Source organism: Anolis sagrei, chromosome 3, assembly GCF_037176765.1.
Source record: "Anolis sagrei isolate rAnoSag1 chromosome 3, rAnoSag1.mat, whole genome shotgun sequence".
Classification (NCBI taxonomy): domain Eukaryota; kingdom Metazoa; phylum Chordata; class Lepidosauria; order Squamata; family Dactyloidae; genus Anolis; species Anolis sagrei.
Window position 1 is genome coordinate 131323167 of NC_090023.1, and position 21011 is coordinate 131344177.

The window sequence follows — 21011 nt, forward strand, 5'->3', positions numbered from 1 at the left end:
CTTTTGGAAAGGGCTCTCCCTGAGGGCGCGAGCAGGGCTGGGAACTTCCAAGAGGAGACAGAGCCGAGCGAGGGAGGGAGGGAGAGGGGGAGCCCCTTGCTCTGCGGGAGAGCTGATGCTGGAGCAGAGAGAGAGAGAGAGAGAAGGAGGAGGGGGGAGAGTAGGAGAGAAGGAGGAGAGAGAGAGAGAGAGAAGGAGAGAGGGAGGGAGACAGAAAGAGGCAGAGAGGGAGAGAAGGAGGGGGAGAGAAGGAGGGGGAGAGTCAGAGAGTCAGAGAAGGAGAGAGAGAGAGAAGGAGGGAGGGGGAGAGAGACATAGAGAGGCAGAGAGGGAGAGAAGGAGGGAGAGAGTCAGAGAGTCAGTCAGAGAAGGAGAGAGAGAGAGAGAGCGAGAGCGCTGCCTTCCCGCCTCGTCCCCAATTAGAGTGGCGCGCGCTTCCCTGAGCCTCCTTCTTTGGCGGGAGCCTCGCGCGCGCCTCCTCCTCTTCCTCCTGACAGCTCTTCCTGACGCTGCCTGTTCTTCCCGCCTTTGCTCTGGCAGCTGCCTAACTCTTCCCCTGCCTGCCGGTCTCTCTCTGTGTGTCTCTGTCTCTTCCTTTCCTCCTCCTTCTCCTTTTGCCTTTTCCCTGCCGCTCTCCACTCGCCCGCCCGCGCCTGCCTCTGCCATTTCCCTGCGCCGCGCGCCTCCTCTTCCTCCTCAGCACCACCAGCAGCGGGGACAGCGGCGGCAGAGGCGGCGGCGGCAGCATGTCGAACTCGGGCAGGAAGGACTTTGACGTGAAGCACATCTTGCGCCTCCGCTGGAAACTGTTCAGCCACCCAGCGGCGTCGGCGGGCGGCTGTTTGCAGCCGGACAGCAGCTTCGAGCACTGGGGACCCAGCCAGAGCCGCCTCCTCAAGAGCCAGGAGAGGAGCAGCGGCGGCGGCGGCGCCTTCTGGAAGCGAGCCTCCTCTTCCTCGTCCTCTTCCTCGTCGTCGCCTCGCTCCGCCTCGCCCCTCAACGGGACCCTGCTCCCGGCCACCCGGCTCCAGGCGCTGGCCGACCAGCCGGCCCGCTCCGTCTTCTACGTGGAGTCCCTAGAGGAGGAGGAGGGGCCCGGGGAGTTCCCTCGCCAGGCGGAGAAAGCGCTTCTCCTGCGCCAGGTCAAGGCGGGAGGAGGAGGAGGAGGAGGAGGAGGAGGTCAGGAGCCCGCGCCTCTCTCCGATGGCGGAGGAGGAAGCGGAGGAGGCGGTGGAGGCGGCGGACGGGCAACAGGTGACAGCGTCGTCCACAGGTAACTCTCACATGGGACTCTTTCTTTCACTCTTCCCCTGACCCCTTCCCGCAGGGAACCGTTCCAAAGGCATCCCCATGCTGGTCTTCTTTGGGGAGGATTTCGCTCTCTCTATGTGTGTCCCAGATTGACTAAGTTCTAGGTCTCCTTGGGGCTCATCACCCACCCCACTTTCTCTTCACTAAGTTGAGCAAACTTAGATGGAATTCGAAGTCCAGCCAACTCTGATATCCAGAGTGGTTCATAATAGTTTGCCTAGGTGGCTGAGGTAGGACTTGACCTTTTGGGGTTAGGACACAAGGCTTTCCATCTCTTGCTCTTCACTAGGGAGCAAAAGTTCTTCCTTGTAACAAAGCGAAAGAGGGAGACAATCTGAAGAGAAATCAGAGTAATAATAAAAGTATTTACACATGTTTATGTATATTCACAGGTAACTGAAATAACTGTAAATAATGTTTAACCACCTGGTAATGCAGCAGATTAAACCACTGAGCTGCTGAACTTGCTGACTGAGAGGTTGGTGGTTCGAATCCAGGGAGTGGGGTGAGCTCCCACTTTTAGCCCTAGCTTCTGCCAACTTAGCAGTTCAAAAACATGCATATGTGAGTAGATCAATAGGTACAGCCTTGGCGGGAAGGTAACAGTGCTCCATGCAGTCATGCTGGCCACATGATCTTGGAGGTATCTATGGACAACAACAGGACTTTGGCTTAGAAATGGAGATGAGCACCACCCCCCAGAGTTGGACATGTCTAGACTTAATGTCAGGGGAAAACCTTTACCTTTAATATTTGGACCTAACTGAAATAAGTGTAAATAAATTAATGAAAATGGATTAAGAAGCAATGATAATAAAATATTTATTTTAAAAAATAATTACCAAAATACCCAGAACATCCAAAGCAATATGGCTGGGCTAGTTATAGTCTAACAACCAACAGTTCCAAGTTATGCATATGGGGGACTTTATTTTTAATTATTGTACTGAAAACAAAAACATAAGTAAAAAGTTATAACAGAAAACATTCAAAGTCCAGTCAAGGTTGAGCATCTGTTACCCAGGATTCCGAAATCCAAAGTGATCCAAAATAGTCTGTTTGCGAGATTGGGCTTGACCTCTTTGGGTTTGAGGTGCATGGGCATCACCCACCACAGTTGGGCTTCACTCAGAAGCAACAGTAAAGTAATCTGAGTGATAAAAAAGCACTTCAAGTATAGTAAAAGTTGGGCAACCCTTAGCCAGAGATCAGAAATGCTGCAAAATCATCTGTCTGGTTGAGATGGGGCTTGACGTTTTGGGTTTTGCGGTGTATGGCTTTCACTTGACTCAGTAGCAAAATTAATGTCATTGTTGGTCACTCTTGATCATTTTACAATCCTCAAAAGCCCAGTTCAGGCCGAGCAGAGTACTGACATCTGAAATGCTCCACAGTCATCTTCATGAATGGTAGGGGTAGGGACATCTTTGATTTCTGAAAGTCCAGTGTATACAAACTTTGTTCCATGAACAGAAACATTGGAATACTGTGCATAAAATGACCTTTAGGCTAAGGTGTATATTAAACATAAATGGATTTCATGTAGACTTCGGTCCTGCCTCCAAGATGTCTCATTTATATGCAAGTACTGTACAATTCAGGCATTTTGGACAAACTGTCTCATGATGTATATGCAAGTATTCCACCTTCCATCCCTTCTCCAAAGTTGAAAATACAGAACACTTCTGGTTCCCAGCATTTTGGATAAGAGGAACAAGTTTGCCTGGCACTCATTTTCAAACTTCTTACATGGGCTGTTGATATCGTGACTGAGGCAGTCATTTTTCCTAAGTTCACTTCCTTGGCACGAACAGGCATATGCTGGTTATGTGCACTGGGAAGCTAAACTCTGTGGGAGTCCCTCACAGGTAACTGCACTCAAGCACTCTTGCAGACTTATAGTGGGCTGTGCTCAGTGGGGCATAGCCTGCTGTGCGTGCATAGCTTTGCAGCCTTCCCTGCTTTGCAGTCAGTAGAACTTATACAAACCAGCCAACAAGGGTAGGAACTGGCTCTGAATTACATTGAGTTAAAAGAGAAAGATTTGAACGCATGCTTAACATCGGTGAAGGTCAACATTTACTTCACTTTGACTGGGCTATGCCTTTAGCCATCAGGTTTCTGGAATTACTTTCATGGCAAAGGGTAGAAGAAGTGTTTCCCATGAAAATTCTGTTTCAAATGCACTTGAGTAATACAGTAGGAAAAATATGTCACAATCTAAAGAATCTAAACTAAAACTAGACAGATGCCAGACCCGGTGTGGAAAACTTTATACTTAGTGCTGTATATCTGTTTTAGAGCCAGAGCCAGTATTCCTTGCCTAAGAAAACTCTGTGAAATGCATAAGGTTGCCATAAGTGGACAAGCAGTTTGAAGGTCACAGACACATATATTTCTATTGTAGTTCTAAACTCTGCATGAACTTTTGTGCCTGCCTACTAGTCCCTGCTGTGAAGGTTAGCATTTAAGTTAGATGTGCTACAAACGGGATGAAGCTATATACTTTAAAGTGCAATTAGGTGAGAGTTACATGTGTAAGTAATTCCTATTTGTGTGCTGAAAGTGCTTAGATTTGCCTGGACTTTCCTGTTCTGATTTCTGGGGGCACTTATTTTTCTGCTCTCTGTTGCTTATTCTTTGAAATCAGGCCTTGTAGGCTTCTCCCAGGAAACGTCTAAGTAGCATAACTCATAATCACAAGTTCAGGTAGCCAGTGTGAAACCAATTTATCTCAATTCATCCTTCATGCAATTTTAAAGGGAAAATGCATGATGCCTTAAGTTCAATTTTAGTTAAGCTCAGGTAAAGCCTTGCTCCACAATTTACTTCAGTGCTCTGGGAAAGAGTAAGAATAGTACACTGTAAGTGAAGAAAGACTTGTATTTAAAATATTAAAAATTCCTCCAAACTTGGACAAGCTATCTTTTTGGACCCCAAACTTCACAGTATCTGAAAATACATAGCCACCTGCTTCCCCTCAGTAAATCCTAGGGAATATAGTAGGATTTATATTTTAGTAGACAAAGCATATTTAAGTTAACTGTGGGCCCAGACACAGGCAGATTGAACTCTACCATCTCTCATCAAACAGAAATGAAAACAAGGCTTCTTTAAAAAAAAACTTCAACACACACATACACATTTGGTTGCCAAAACCATAAACAGCTCCATGATTTGAGCAGAATGGTTGAGCTTGAACTTAGTCTATTGGACAAGTGAATTCATTGAATACTATTTGTTTGTCCCAAAATCCAGCAAATTGTTAAAAACTTTTGGTTCCTAAGCTTTTTCATGTGTACTTAGGAATTAATTAGTTTATCATATTAAAAATAATGGCATCTGCAATTAACAGTGGCTTTGGAACAAAACTTGAATATTCTGTTGCTGTGTTAGAATCATAACATTTCTGCAATTTGCAGACACTTTGCTATTTATTTCCTAATACAATACTATATACTCTTACCACGACACAAATAGCACTGATTCGACTTGCTTCATAAATATGTTTTTGGTTGAATTTCAAAATTCACTGCACTAATATCCATTTACTCTTTCCATTTTGTCTGATATTTTTGTTTGCTATGACATGTTGATGATAGAGATATCTGATTTCCTTTTGGTTTGCAAGACAAATAGAAAAAATATCTATGCTTTATCTTGCCAGTTATTTTAATCTGACTCAGTTAATTTTAATTTTAGAATTACTGAATGTCAAATAAGGGCATCAACAAGTGTCAGTAAGTCACGTTAAGCACATTTCAATCTATTGTTTTCAGTGGCAAAATTAAACCTACACTTAATTCTTAATTAATTCTCTCACATAAAAGAAACTACAAGGTACTGAAATTTTGATGGGAAACCAACTGTTTAAACCAGTGTTTCTCAAGCTATACAATTTCAGGTGTTCTGAACTTCAGCTCCCACAATTCCCAACAGCTGGTAAGATGGTTAGGATTTCTGGAAACACACATCCAAAACACCTGGAGAGCCTAGTTTGAGAAACACTGGTGTAAACAAATAAAAATGGCTTCATGTTCTTCAGTGCCATTTTTAGTTGTTAGTCTTTTAAAAAGCTGATTTCTCAGTTATGTTTTTTTCCCAGTCATTATTAAACTGGAATTTGCCAGGTATGACTTGTTTACATTCATTTATACTGCTCCACAATTTAGCCTAGACGTCAAAAAAAGGTTTAAGGGCACTTAGTAAGACTTCAGTGCCACAAGTGCAGTGTTGGGAGTTTATTATTGCATGTTTCCTAGATGCTATGGTGTTAATCATAGCCCTGAGGTTATCTACATTCTTGATAAAGTGTCAACAAATTGTTATTGCTAGTATCCAATTCTTATCATCATTTTTAATATTCAGTTCTTATCTTTCAATGATTTCAGATAAACAAATATTTTTCCTCAAAAGGTTAAGGACACAAACTTGAAAATGCTAAGCTCCTTGAAGTTAAAAACCATGTATGCTACTACTTTCATTGGAAAGCTTTTTGCATCTTCCCAAGGACTCTATAGAATTCAGTTGTCTTCACTCTGAAGACAGAATGAGGAGAAATCTGTGTTACCTCGCTTCACCTTTATATTGAGGTAGCTATTCATGCTGCAGTTTCACTTAAGTATAAATAATGTTTAAATCAGCCAGGAGGAAAGTTACTGTAAATTTACAGATAGTAATTCAGAGTAGAAGGGGCTGAAACCAAAGGAAACATATTATTCAAACATATGGAAGTATTTTGGCACTTCCTTCTGCTTTTCTGTGTTTTATGTGCATGAAACAAAAATATGAAATAATGTTGTTGGTAAGAGAATGAGTCCTTCCCTTCCCACTATACCAAAACACCATCCTGTTTTTGTCTCTCCATACAGAATTAGTTATTGGAAAATGTCTGACTAGGAGACAAATAACTTGTCACAGAACTAGGAGCTCACCTAAGCAGTTATGAACCTGTTGTAAGTCCTGTAATATATGAATTGGCTTGTTCTGTGTATACACTATGGACCTCTTCACATGCCTGGCAGCAGAAGGTGGCGGCATATGAGTTCCATCCCTCTGCACCCACGGTACTGGCTGGCTCCGTGGGTGACCAGGGCTAGATTGGTATTTGCCACTGAATCTAGTCCCATATGATAAGGTCGGATATATGGCTGGGACAGAGGGTTAGGAGTCACAGACACTGAAAAAATGAAGCTTGATGCTAAACATGTTGGTTTTCCCTTAGCAACTCTATTTTCTGACACTTTTCAGCACATTTGCAGAAAATGTGTTGTAGAACCTAGAAAAGTTACAGATGAAGACAGTACATGAAAAACTGGTACACATGGCCCATATTGTGGCTTTTCCCTTGCAAGTAGGACTAATACATGAAATGTGTGTGTGTACTGCTCTATGTATAGACTATAGACATTGCTGTCATTTGGAAGACAAAAATGGTGGTTTGTTATCTGTCAAAGAGAAGAAACAGACTCTTGTGTGGGTACAGGTGGAGATCTGTATGAGATTGCTAGTCTACTCATGTGAGTAGACTGCTTAGGCAAGCTGTTATTTCTGCATATAATGATATATGCATCAGTTTCAGGGCAGTGGAGCTGGAAGGCTGGATTCATACAGTTTGACTTTTTATTAGAATTTTTTACAAGTATTCATTTATTTTTCATATTTTGGGAGCATCAGAGCATTGGTAACTGTGGCAGAGATTTTTTGAAATGGAAGAAGAGAAGGTGAAATAATGACTTTCTTTGGATTAGTTGGTTCAGTCATGTTGGAAAGATTTGAATATAGAGGAATGTTTTTTTTAATAAAAACAGCAGCAATAACAGTGAGTCAGATATTTAGATGATCAGTATGTTTTTACAACTACTAGATAAATACATAGATGAAATTCCAGTTGTGGACATTCCTATGATTTCTGTAGGTGAGGTCTATGTTCACACTTCATTTGCATCACTGTAGTTTTGAAATCATATTAGAACTTATTTCTGGGTGAAAATGGATAGAGGTGTGATCTTATTATGCTTATATCATGTCTGTGGTGCACTGAATTCAAAGCAAATGTGATGAATGGATTGTATGGATTGTTTGTTTGGGATCTGACTGGGTCTGTTAATGTCTCACAAGGCTAAAGACACCATCCCAAAAATGAAACCTGAAAACTGCATTATGGAGAAGAAAGGAGTTGAAGAATTTTATGAATTGTGGCAGGAAATGTGCTAATGAACACTGAGAACTTTGGGTGCAAACATAAATAGCCAAGGCAATAGCCAAGGCAATAGCTCTAAGTTAAAGAAGTTAAACAATGTATCTCTTTACAAAATTGATGAGGCTCCTGCAGGTCTGAACTGAATGACAGAGGTTATCTAAACAACCAAATAATGCATAACCAAAAGCTCTACATAAGAGATCCTACATTTTTATTGTGTCCACCTGCCTCTCTTCTCGCAGCAACAGCCCTGAATGGAGAAGGGATGTTGAATATGGATGATGAATGTATGTGAATGTTGGAGTAAATGTAATGTTTCACCTTTGTCTGTGTAACCAGTAGAGCTATTTATAAAACCAGTACTGGATCCATGTGTCTACTTCTTTCTCTGAAAGTGCCTGACATACTCTGTCTCACTGAAAACAGATTAAAGAACATTTTAAGATTCAAAAAGTATTCATGACACAAAGACTCAGAAAAAATCAAATCACATTTTGTTTATTTTTTTCATATGTATGGCTCTGTCACCATTAATGCTAAAACTGAAAATGGATGATAGGTTTTTTTTCCAGAGTGTGAAAAAATACACTGAACCACACACTTCTGACTCATTGTTATTGTTGCTGTTTGTATTAAATAATGCAGCTTTTCAAAAAACAAAAACAAGCCATCAAACATGTTTGATTTTAAGAACATTTAGACATAAAGAATTATGCTTCGCATACATGGTGTATTTAATATAGCCTCTTTGGTACTGTTCCATTATCCGGGTGGACTCCAAAAGGGAGCGTAAACAGAGAAGGATAGTCCATTTTATGGGAAAGTTGAAGGAGGAAAACAATGTTCCCCCACCCCCTTCCCATACATAAATGAGCAACATGGGTAGGGGAATTAACAGGAAAGCATGGGAAAATGATTTTACTCCGTCAACATACCCTTGCCCTGTAAAATGTACCATCCTTCTCTGTCTAGACCATCTTTTGGCATCTGCCCAGATAATTAAACAGTTATTTTTATTTATTGTGTCAGAAGTGAGCCAAGGGTACAGTTGTAATATATTAAAAATACAAAGTTAAAAAAACTTGGCATTATAATAAATGTCCTATCTCACAGCTTTACAGTTCCTAAATTTGTTTATATTTATAATGGAACAGTACCGTCTCTTTATAAATATAAGAAAATTTAAGAACTGTAAAGCTATGAGATAGATTGTCCTGGTCACAAATTTTTGGGAATATTTTGTTTCCTCCACAATTTTGGGCAAACCAAAGCTGTAAAGCCGTGAGTTAGATTACATTGGTCAACAAATTTTTGGGAATATTTTGTTGCCTTTACAATTTTGGGTGAACCAAGTAGATTTTAACACCCTGAACAAAACTATGTATTTATTATGTCTTTATCACATACCGTTTGCCAGAAAAAAAGTGATACACCCTAAGCATTGCTATATGACTACAACGGCATACACTATGACAGTAATGGTGTCATCAGGAAACAAACTTCTTTTTGAGACAACCTGGGTGCTGTGAGTTACAAACATGGTGAAAGGTTTCATCATGTTTGTAACTCACAAGTTTTGCCACAGATTTTAGTTTTTAATTACTATCCGATCCTTTGTGAACAATAGCCGCTCAACATAGATGGATTCTAATTGCCCTGATACTGTCTCTCCATCTTGGTAATATCCTGATGAAACCTTTCACCATGTTTGTAACTCACAGCACCCAGGTTGTCTCCAAAGAAGTCCAAGTGGGAATGAAGAAAATGTATCTTCAGTGACATGTTTCACTTCATTGATTTGAATGCCTGAAGCAGGCTTTCAACCTGTTGAACATAATCTGGTGTTTTATAATTGCCTAGAAAGTTACAAAAAACTTTCTTTAAGGCTGTACATGCACCATGTTTTGCACCCTGTAGAAGATCATCAAAGTGGCTATCCTTCATCACCTCTCAAATTTGTGGGACAATGAAATCACCTCCTTTTATTTTCCCATCACTTATGCATGGAAACATCTGCCACATATAAATTAAAGCTTCACTTTGCTTGTTTATTGTCTTAATGAAGTTTTTCATTATCCCAAGTTTGATGTGTAAAGGTGGAAGAAATATCTTATTTTGATCAACCAATGGGTCATGTGCAATAATTATTCTGCCAAATTCCAGTTGTGCTTTGAGTATTGAAGGCAATTCAGCAGAAGTTGCATGTTCACATATGATTTATTCATATGAACAGCATGTCCAACAGGTATAGAAGGATAGATATTATTGTTGTGCAGCAAATCAACCATCAAACTTAAGAATCTGTCAGGGATACTTTGATGGTGCTTTTCTTGTATGGCAGGGTGTAGGACTAGATGGCCCATGTATTCTCTTCCAACTCTATTCTATTATTCTATATATGATGAGTCAATAAACAATTCTAATTCTGTTGGGTTGTAGTTGCATCAAGAGCACAATATAATCCATTGATGTCACAGCAAAAGGTCAGACTGTCATCTTGGCAAAAATATTTTGTCAAATCTTTATCATAGTAGATAAATTTTGTGATTTTCATACTAGATGACAAAAGATACCATCCTTGCAGCCTTGATCCAAGCAGCTCTGCCTGACTCTTTATAAACCCAAATCTCTGATAATTCATAGATATTAAATGAGGATGTTGATAGCACAAAGACAGGATCAGCTTCCATTTGCATCTGACTGCCATCATCACTTCATCCTCTAGTGTCCATTCCTCTGGCATGCCCAAGCAAGTCTCATGATCAGAAATTTATTCTTGAGGTATTTTAACAGATTGAGTCTCTGTTACATGTTACATATTGTTGGTTATGGCTGTCAAAGATATGAGTAATTTAAAAAAGCATACAAGTTACTGCTGAACAACAACATGTTTCAAAATTTCACAATAATTGTTAAAAAAGGACTGTTTCTCAAAAACCTTACATGGTGTGAGATTTTTGAAGTTATTTATGTGATCAGCATCAAAAGAATCTATTTGATACACAAAAAATAATAAATGAAACAAAATACCTGTTTTCCCTTTCCCTGAGCCTATTTCTCAAGGATCTCCTCTTTAATGACCTCTTTATCCCTAACTGTAATGTTTACAATGTAAGAAATGTTGTTGGCCCGGGGTGAATGTCAACAGGAAAGCATTATATGAGGGAAAAGTAGGATTTCATGTATCCTGTGTTTTAGTACTGATCCGCATTAGAGTTTCACTCATGGCTTTCATGTATTAAGAAAGTGTTATTTATTGTTGTGCGTTTTAACATTCATTTTTGATTTATGGCGAACTCTTTGATCAAGAGGCTTCCAAGAAACTCTTTCACCAGTTGTCCCGGTTGGGTCTTGCAAATTCAGGGATTTGGTTTTCTTGACTAAAACAATCATTCTGTAGTCTTTTCCAGAGGATTGTGACTAGTCTAAAAGCTATTTTTAAACTTGCTATTATCACTATCTGTAGTTGGGCCTCAGATTGTATGTGTGAACAATTTGGTTCTCTTCAGATATTGTTCTGTAATACTTCTCAGCCATCTCTCATCAACCTTATTAGTTAGGAATGGAAGTCTAGTAGCATGTCGAGATGCAGATTTTGCCTATCACTGGTTTCCAAAGGAAAAGTTATGGCTACATTTTAGTTTTTAGTTTTCTTTTAAAAGATGGCAGGCTGAAGCTTAAATGACCAAGAAAATGAAATCAAAATTCTCTGTGTCTCTTATTCCCTTTGTAGATGCACAAGGCAAACACATCTTTGCTTTGTCATATCTTGTCAGTGCCTTAAAATTAATATCTTTGTATTTACTTAGAGTGGAAATGAATTTGTAGGAACATTCCCCTTTGGTTCCATTTTTTCATTGGCGTGCTATTGAGCTCCCTCAGCTTTTCACAAGCTTTCTGATAGATTCGCCTTCAGGTCATCATAAATCAGGAACAATTTGAAGGCACACAAGAACACGTATGTGCATGGTGTGTGTGTGTGTGTAAAAAGAGGGGAAGAGCTTTTTCTACAAAGCATATCTATTTTTCATACTTTGTATATTTTGAAAAAAAGAATTTGATATATGTTAATATCTTTGTTAGTTTCACAGCAGTTGCTCAGGTAATGCACAAAGTAACTGTGTATGCATCTGGAGAGTAGAATTAGGTAATAGGGCTGTCCAACCACGGAAAAATTTGTTTCTAAACTCGATTCATTTTTAGGCGGTTTTTGCGTTTCGTTATTTAAAAGAATTCCAAAATTTTTCTTTAAAAAAGTTCGATATTTACAAAATTTCAGAAATTACGAAACAATTTCGAAACAATAATGAATCGATTCGTTAATGGCGGACGCGATTGCGCAATACGCTAAAAAACCCTCCAAATGGGACAGGGGGAACTTCTGAAGCTTCCCTCTCCCTCTGTTGTTGACTGTTGGTGTGATAATTTATTTTTTTATCACTGATAAAACAAACAACAACTATAAAACTTGCACCAGACATACGGAAATAATAACGAAATAATAACGAAACAATTTCGGAACAATTACGAAACAATTACGAAATAAATTTTAAAAATTCATTTCGATTTTAAGTTGCTCCTGAATGGTTCAATATCGCTTCGTTATCAAAAAAAATAACGAATTAATAACGAATTACGAAATTAACGAATGAAACCGCCCAGCCCTATTAGGTAATATTGATGGAGTAGATAGTACCACTGGGACAGAGCAGAGAAGAGAGAGGTCATGTCCCTGCTTTAGTTCAGTTTCTTTCAAATTTTTAACAAACTATAATTGCATCATCTGTTATGTATCTTTTCTTGTTGTTAATTAGTGACTGTAGCAACATTTTTAGATAAAAGTATATTGCAATTACTTTTGGTTGAATATCTAGTCCTTAAATAAAATATAATACGTTAATATTTCAATATCGTCATATATCTAGAGAGTGTAGTCTGGCTAAAAAAGACAGCCGGTAGATGAGAATTAGATTGACTTCAGGATTTACAATGCTTTGGGTTGTGGAAGAAAAACAACAATAATTTTTTTGACACAACCTTTTTTTTATTATGTTTATCAATAAAACAGTATATTTTAGAGCAGAATTTGAAGAAGTGCCGATAGAAACATAATAGGCTGTAAACCTTCTAATAATATTCAGATTGAAAAAGGGAACACTTAATATGATGTTAGAAATACAAATATTTGCAAAATGTAGTTAATAAAAATTGTTTTTATGTCAATGCTTGTTCTGATTCAGTTAGAAGTTTGTCTGATGTAAGTGCAGAACTGGATCCCTTAGGGACATATCCCTTTGGAGCCCTATGGGACATATTCACACATTTGGTTAACATGCTGATTAATCACCCTTAGGATGCATCTATATTGTAGAAGGAATGCAGTTTGACATCTCTTAAAATACCATGGCTTAATGCTGTGGCATCATGGGGGTCTTTAGCCTTTTCTGCCAAAAAGTGCTGCTGTCTCACCAAACTACAACTCCTGGAATGCAATGGCATTGAACCATGTCAGTTAAAGTGGTGTCAAATTGCAACCATTCTAATCTATAGTGTTTACTTGTACCTCAGTTTCGCTTCTCATCCCACTGAGTACAAAACAAGCCACGATCTCTGTCTTAGTTTAGAGCAGTGGATCCCAATCTTTTTTTTGACCAGGTGACACATGATCAGGGACCACTTTGACCAGGGACCACTCTCCAACATTAGTACCAGAATGGTTACGAATCAGGTTTTGGTCAACTTTAGATTTAGTTTGGGGTGTTGATTCAGAAAATTGCATTGGATAGACCACATCAGCTCTAATTTCTGGTACAGAACCATATGCCATGGTCAGCGACAGGGAAGGAGTCCACAGGTTAAGAACCACTGGTTTAGAGTGTCATTGAATCTGGAATTCTGATATGTCCTCACTTGACAATCCAGACTCTTAAATCAGAAACAAATCTGCTGTGTGACTTTAACTTATTAGAAGAGGAAAAAGACTAAAAAAAAAGTCCTGAGTTGAGATTACACTAAACTAACCACAGAGTGCTCCAGGCTTTAGGTACACCTTTGATGCAGTGTAGTCAAGTGGGAGTGATTGAGCAGTACTGTGTGTCAACATACTTCTCATTCCTAAGAAACTAGAACTCTTCATTATGATGTGTAGAAGCAGCCATTGTTTGAAGCTTATTCTTGGTGTAGCCTATTCCAGATGGTTTCATGGGGAAGAAGGAACTTTAGTAATCTAACATCCCTTCTATATTGCCATATAATCTAGATTATCAAATCAAATCATCCACATTATCTGCTTTGAACTGGATTTTATTAATCTACACTGCTATATAATACAGTTCAAAACAGATAATCTGGACTTTATATGGCTCATGCCGCTCCCCAGATTCGAACCTGCAACCTTTTGATAAACAAGTTCAGCAGTTCAGCAATTTACTCACTGTGCCACCGACTTAATATTAATATTATATTATACAGCCTTAATATTCTACTGAAGAGAGAATAGGAACTGTTCTGTTGAGATCCTTTTTGTTCTTGGATTCAATTACAGAGGAAAGGTTTGGGATACTGCATGTATTTGCTCTGGACTTCTCTGATAATTGTACAAAAATAATTTTATGGGGACTACACTTGTATTTTATTGCTCCAAATTGTTGCAAATAAACCTGAATTATTTTTGTGGTGCAGTAGAACTGAACCAGCTCAACATTATGCGAGTCCACATTTCTTTTGATGCTGTAGTTGCAGGGTATTTCCTTTTTCAATAATTTCTTCTCTCCCCTTTACTTAAAAAATGATATTGCATTATTATAGAAATAACTTAACTGTAATAAGCTTTTCTTTAACAATATTTACAAAGCAAAGATGCTTAGGAATAGCGTTTTAGATGTCTATTCCAAATTCTAAAATTCATAAGAAAGTAAAAGTTCAAAATACAGCTAAGCTTGATTTTTGACCATCTACCTAATTATCCATTCCGCTGCTAGGTGTAGGTATCATTTTACAAATAAGGAACTTCAGCCATATGCACTTATCAATGCAGTTGCACATATACCCTGGTTGACCGCTATAATAGTGAGATGGCCAAGGTGTTAGACATGATCGCTCCCGAACGCCCCATCTCGTTACGTCGAGACACACCATCTCCTTGGTTTACTGAGGAGCTGGCTGTGATGAAACGTACGAGAAGGGGGCTAGAGTGCATTTGGAGGAAATCTCGAAGCATATCTGACTAAGCACGGGCTACAGTCTCTCTTAGGGCTTACACCGTGGCCATACAGGCAGCAAAGGAGTCCTTCATGACTGCCCGCATAGTGTCTACATCCAATAGATCATCGGAGTTGTTTCAGGTTGTCGGAGAGCTCCTTCACCTACCTGTGGTGGAGGAGACCTTCGATGACGCAACAACTCGGTGTTGTGAGTTTGCACACCATTTTGCAGGCAAAGTTGCTCAGATACGCCTTGAGTTGGACTCCAATTTCATCACAGTGCCAGGTGAGGTGACTGAGGCATCTGCTTGTCCTATTTTGTGGGATTCTTTTAGGCTTGTTCTTCCTGAGACCGTGGAGGAGGTCCTTGGTTCTGTGAGGGCGACCACGTCGGCTTTAGACCCTTGCTCGTCTTGGCTAATTAAATTGGTCAGGGATGGGTTGATTGATTGGTTTGTATTGATAATTAATGCATCATTGGAGCAGGGTTTTTTTCCATCTCAACTAAAACAGGCTGTGGTCCGACCACTCCTGAAAAAGGCTTCCCTTGACTCCATGGTGCTGAACAACTACAGACCAATTTCCAACCTCCCTTTTTTGGGCAAGGTGCTGGAGCGGGTGGTCGCCTCCCTGCTCCAGGGCTTTCTAGATGACATCAATTACCTGGACCAGTCACAGTCTGGCTTCAGGCCTGGCCACGGCACTGAGACGGCTTTGGTCGCCTTGGTGGATGACCTCCGCAGGGAACTGGACAGGGTGTGTGTGACCCTGTTGGTTCTCTTGGACATCTCAGCGGCTTTCGATACCATCGATCATGGTACTCTTCTGGGATGACTCTCTGGGATGGGTCTCGGGGGCATGGTTCTCTCGTGGCTCTGGTCTTTCCTGGAGGGTCGATCCCAGATGGTGAAGCTGGGAGACGCCTGCTCGGACCCCTGGTCTTTGACCTGTGGGGTCCCGCAAGGCTCTATTCTGTCTCCCATGCTTTTTAACATCTACATAAAACCGCTGGGAGAGGTCATCCGGAGTTTTGAAGTTGGATGCCATCTCTATGCAGATGACACACAACTCTACTACTCCTTTCCACCTAATTTCAAGGAAGCCCCTCGGGTGCTGGACAAGTGCCTGGATGCTTTGGCTGTCTGGATGAGGATGAACAAGCTGAAGATTAATCCTGACAAGACAGAGGTCCTTCTGGTCGATCGTGAACCGGATCGGGGTATAGGGTGGCAACCTGTGCTGGACGGGGTTACACTCCCCCTGAAGTCACAGGCCCGCAGTTTGGGTGTCCTCTTGGACTCATCACTTACGCTTGAAATTCAGGCGTCGGCAGTGGCTGGGAGGGCTTTTGCACAACTGAGACTCGTGCACCAACTGCGACCGTACCTCGTGAAGGCTGATCTGGCCAGGGTGGTCCATGCCTTGGTCACCTCCAGATTGGACTACTGTAATGCGCTCTATGTGGGGCTGCCCTTGAAAACGGCCCGGAAATTCCAACTGGTCCAACGGGTGGCGGCCAGGTTGTTAACTGGTGCTCCTTACAGAGAGAGGTCAACCCTCCTGTTTAAGGAGCTCCATTGGCTGCCGTTCATTTTCTGGTCCCAATTCAAGGTGCAGCTGCTTACCTACAAAGCCCTAAACGGTTTGGGACCCACCTACGTGCGTGACCACATCTCCGTATACGAACCCACACAATCTCTCCAATCATTTGGAGAGGCCCTGCTCACGATCCCACCTGCTTTAGGGCTTTAGGGACCTCTTCACACAGCCCTTTTGGGCCATACTGTTGCAAAAGGGAAGGTGCACGGGGTGGCTTGTGGTGCCCCCCACACTCTCCCTCCTCCCCTCATCACATGAAGAGGGTGGGAGAGAGTGCATTGGCACCCTTCCCTGATTCCCATCAGATCACAGAAAGCATGGCAACATGTGGTAACTCTCGATGTCCTGCAACTCTTTTCTCCATTATACGGGGAGATGGGGAGAAACCCAAAATACACTTTCCTCCCCATAGTCATGGAGGAAGCACCTTTCAGTGCTTCCTCTTGACTTTGGGACAAAAGTTGACGGGGCTGGCCATGCATTGTGTGATGGCGCATGGCAGGCCCCATCCTTACCAGTAAACAAAGTGGCAAAACATGGCAAAAATGATCTATGTGAAGAGATGGAAAGAACTGGTGGGAAGATTTGTGTACTATAAAAAGAACAATTGCCTGTGTAGGTAATATAATCACAGAGTTGGAAGAGACCACAGTGGCTATCTTGTCCAACAAAGAGTTGCTCTCTTCCAGCTGGTCCCTGTAATTCTTTGAGTTTTGTTTGAGATGTTTATCAGGATTTTCATGACAAAATTTCTGTTAGCATTGTATTAACAGAACTATTAAAAAGCATTTCATGTTCCACCATGAGTTTTTGAGAGGGGCTATGTGTTCTCTCTATGTACAAAATAGACTTTCTCCCAGTTCACTATCACTAAAGTTTTCCTTGTGCATGGCATTGAGCCAGAAAGATATCATTTGAGTTTTCTAAGGTAGGTGTGATTGTCTTCCTACAGCAACTGAAAAATAAATTTAGCAATCCAGATATGTCATGTAAGCCTCCGTTACTGCATATAGCAATTGCCACCCTCTCTGGATTACCTGACACTCCCCTATGACATAAACTATAAGGAAAAACAGGAGAATAAGTGTGTGTGTGTGTACATACATATGTGTGTATATGCATTCACGCAAGTAGTTTAAACAATTTTGATGGATAAAAGAAATCCACATTGGTGAACATAATCTGAATATTCAGAGTCACTGTGTGCATGTTGTAAAAAAAACTGCAAGCTTGGAAGGAGACTGAGCAGTGAAGGGTATCTGTTCTAAGTAACAGAAGAATGTGGACATCCAATAGACTGAACTACTGCTCTTGAAAGAAGGCACAATGAGAGATTATTGAGATGCCCAAGTCTGTTCATCAGTAGTACTGGGGTGCTGGTCACATTCTAACAAGATGGTCAGATGCTTTCAGGAAACTTTACAGGAAAGTGGGAACTAAGCAGATTAAATTGATTCTTATTAATATATATGTTTTACTATGAATATGAATAGTGAAAGCAATGTAGAACATTTCAGTTTTGATACTGCAATATATGAAATCCAGTATTGGCAATCGTTGGGGAGCACAGTTCCTTCCTAGCCCAGAGGTGATCCTGGGGCAGCCTTGGAGCCATTGAGCCAGTGCTGCTAAAGAAACAGCAGTGATGCCCAGAATAAAAATTCAAGGAATGCATGAACAAAAAAAGAGAAGCAATGCAATTCTGTAGAAAAGGGAGGAAATTGAAACAAAGATCTACAAAAATGGAGGCAGGTGGATCCAAGCAGTGCCTTGGATGCAAATTTACACAATACCAAGAGCTTGTTACCCTGAAATAATTAAAAAGAATATTGTCAGTGTGGCCTTGGCAGTGATCAAAGAAGAGCAGTGCAGAGTGGTGGTGGTCAGGTCCAGCAGCAATGGGAAAGGATGTTGTAAGGACAGAGAATGAGGATATAGTGGCTCCTTCTACACTGCCTTGTAATCCAGATTATCAAAGCAGATAATACACATTATCTGCTTTGAACTGGATTATAGAGGCTACACTACCAGATAATACAGCTGATGCTACCTGATAATACAGTCTGGATTTTATATGACTGTGTTTGTATCCTTGCCAGAAAACATCACCAACTACACCTGGCGCAAATTGGTAGCTCTCTTGGAAGAAAAGCTCAGTACACTAAACCTGTTTGTTGAATGACTTCAATGCATCAGAGAACAGGAGGACTTTCTAGACAGGAGAATTGATCCTTCAGCATCAACATGAGGAAACTGCTAAGGAAAAATGAAACAGTAACAGTAATAGTAAAGAGAAACCCTGGAAGATAGTCAAGAGTAAACCATACGAAAGAGATTCAGAATCTCTCCACTAAAACAATCATTTCTTACTTTTTTTATAATAGCAGCAGTGAAGATGCTCAAATAAAACACTCAGCAGCAAGGGACACCATATGCCAAGGAAGAAGTCAAGATAACCATCAATCACAATGAGAATAAAAAGGAAGGCAGTGCTGGTATTCTGCCTTCCTGGTGCAGGTTTCTGGAACAGAAATTGCAGATCAGTACCTCCTTTTCCTTATCCACGTGGGAACCAAAAATACTTGAGCAGATTCCTTGTGACTATGAAACGGTTTGAGGCCCAGGTGGTATTCTAATCAGTTCCGAAAGTGAAGAACAGAGGATTATGGAGAGATTGAAAGATATTAAAAATTAAGGCTGGCCATATAGATGCTGTAGATAGGAAAGATTTGATGTCTGGAACCAGAATCTTCACCTTAGACCAGTGGTTCCCAAGCTTTTTATGACCATGGACCACTTGACCAGGAACCATTTTGACCAGGAACCATTTTGGCCAGGGATCACTTTGATCGGGGATCACTCTCCAACATTAGTAGCAAAAGGGTTACCAATCCGTTTTTGGTCAACTTTAGATTTGGTTTGATTATTTGGGGTGCTGATTCAGAAAATTGCATTGGATAGACTACATCAGCTCTAGTTTCTGATACAGAGCATATGCCATCCAGTAGTTGCCATCTGCTCACCCACAAAAACCCATATTTAATAATCCAAAGCTCATGTGTATCCAAGGGTGCGGGGGTGCGAAAGGAGTAGAAATAAAATCAATAAAATAATATTAATAAAGAAAGAGGAAGGAGGCCCACAGATCAGATTTTTGTCCTCGGAGCCCACTGGTGGTCCGCAGCCCACCGGTTAAGAATCACTGCTTTAGATAGAGGTCTACCAGACTGCATCTTATGAAGACTGAGAAGAACGTTCTTGGTATTTATTTATTTTATTTATCGTGTCATTAGCAACCATACCATTGTGTTACAATTCTAACAGAACAAAACAAATACACAGATTAAAAAGAAAAAGAAACACACACAGATTTTGCAAACTTGGTAGTTGGTTAAATGTACTTTGACCAGTATCTGGCCACTTGGAGTGCCTCTGGTGTTGCTGCAAGAAGGTTCTCCATTGTGCATGTGGCAGGGCTCAGGTTGCATTGCAGCAGGTGGTCTGTAGTTTGTTCTTCTCCGCACTCGCATGCCGAGGATTCCACCCTGTAGCCCCATTTCTTAAGATTGCATCTCGTGGTGCCAGAGCGCAGTCTGTTCAGCGCCTTCCAAGTCGCCCAGTCTTCTGTGTGCCCAGGGGGGAGTCTCTCATCTGGTATCACCCATGGATTGAGGTGCTGGGTTTGGACCTGCCACTTTTGGACTCTCGCTTGCTGGGGTGTTCCAGCGAGTGTCTCTGTAGATCTAAGAAAACTATGTCTTGATTTAAGTCGTTGACGTGCTGGATGATACCCAAACAGGGGATGAGCTGGAGATGTCTCTGCCTTGGTCCTTTCACTATTGACTGCTACTTCCCGGCGGATGTCAGGTGCTGCAATACTGGCTAAGCAGTGTAATTTCTCCAGTGGTGTGGGGCGCAGACACCCTGTGATAATGCGGCATGTCTCATTAAGAGCCACATCCACTGTTTTAGTGTGGTGAGATGTGTTCCACACTGGGCATGCATACTCAGCAGCAGAGTAGCATAGTGCAAGGGCAGATGTCTTCACTGTGTCTGGTTGTGATCCCCAGGTTGTGCCAGTCAGCTTTCGTATGATGTTGTTTCTAGCGCCCACTTTTTGCTTGATGTTCAGGGAGTGCTTCTTGTAGGTCAGAGCACGGTCCAAAGTGACTCCCAGGTATTTAGGTGTGTTGCAATGCTCCAGTGGGATTCCTTCCCAGGTAATCCTCAGAGCTCGGGATGCTTGTCTGTTCTTAAGGTGAAAGGTGCATGTCTGTGTTTTAGATGGATTAGGGATCAGTTGGTTTTCCCTGTAATAGGCAGTAAGCGCACCTAGAGCTTCGGAGAGCTTCTTTTCAACCATCTCAAAGCTCCCTGCTTGAGTGGTAATGGCACGATCATCAGCATAGATGAAACTCTCCGTCCCTTCTGGCAGTGGCTGGTCATTTGTGTAGATGTTGAACATGGATGGAGCAAGCACGCTCCCCTGAGGCAGGCCGTTCTTCTGTTTCCGCCATCTGCTTCTTTGGCCCTGGAACTCAACAAAGAAGCTCCTGTTTTGTAGCAGGTTTCCTATGAGGCGGGTGAGGTGGTAGTCCTTTGTGATATTATACATTTTTCTTAGGAGGAGGCGGTGGTTCACAGTATCATAGGCTGCTGACAAGTCTATGAAGACAGCTCCTGTGATCTGCTGCCTT

The 21011-nt window shown here is 41.2% G+C and overlaps 1 protein-coding gene across 2 annotated transcripts in view; it reads left to right on the top strand.

Annotated features, from left to right (window-relative positions):
- Positions 1-271: 271 nt before the first annotated feature.
- The window catches only part of KLHL1 (kelch like family member 1), a 193982-nt gene continuing 173242 nt past the window's right edge, over positions 272-21011 (top strand). Inside the window, exon 1 of one of the 2 annotated variants that reach the window (XM_060769401.2) lies at positions 272-1273. In XM_060769401.2, coding sequence (XP_060625384.2) covers positions 747-1273 — 527 coding nt within the window. In that variant the 5' untranslated portion in view covers positions 272-746. The remainder of the gene's footprint in view (positions 1274-21011) is intronic. The other variant, XM_060769402.2, reaches the window with a different exon arrangement.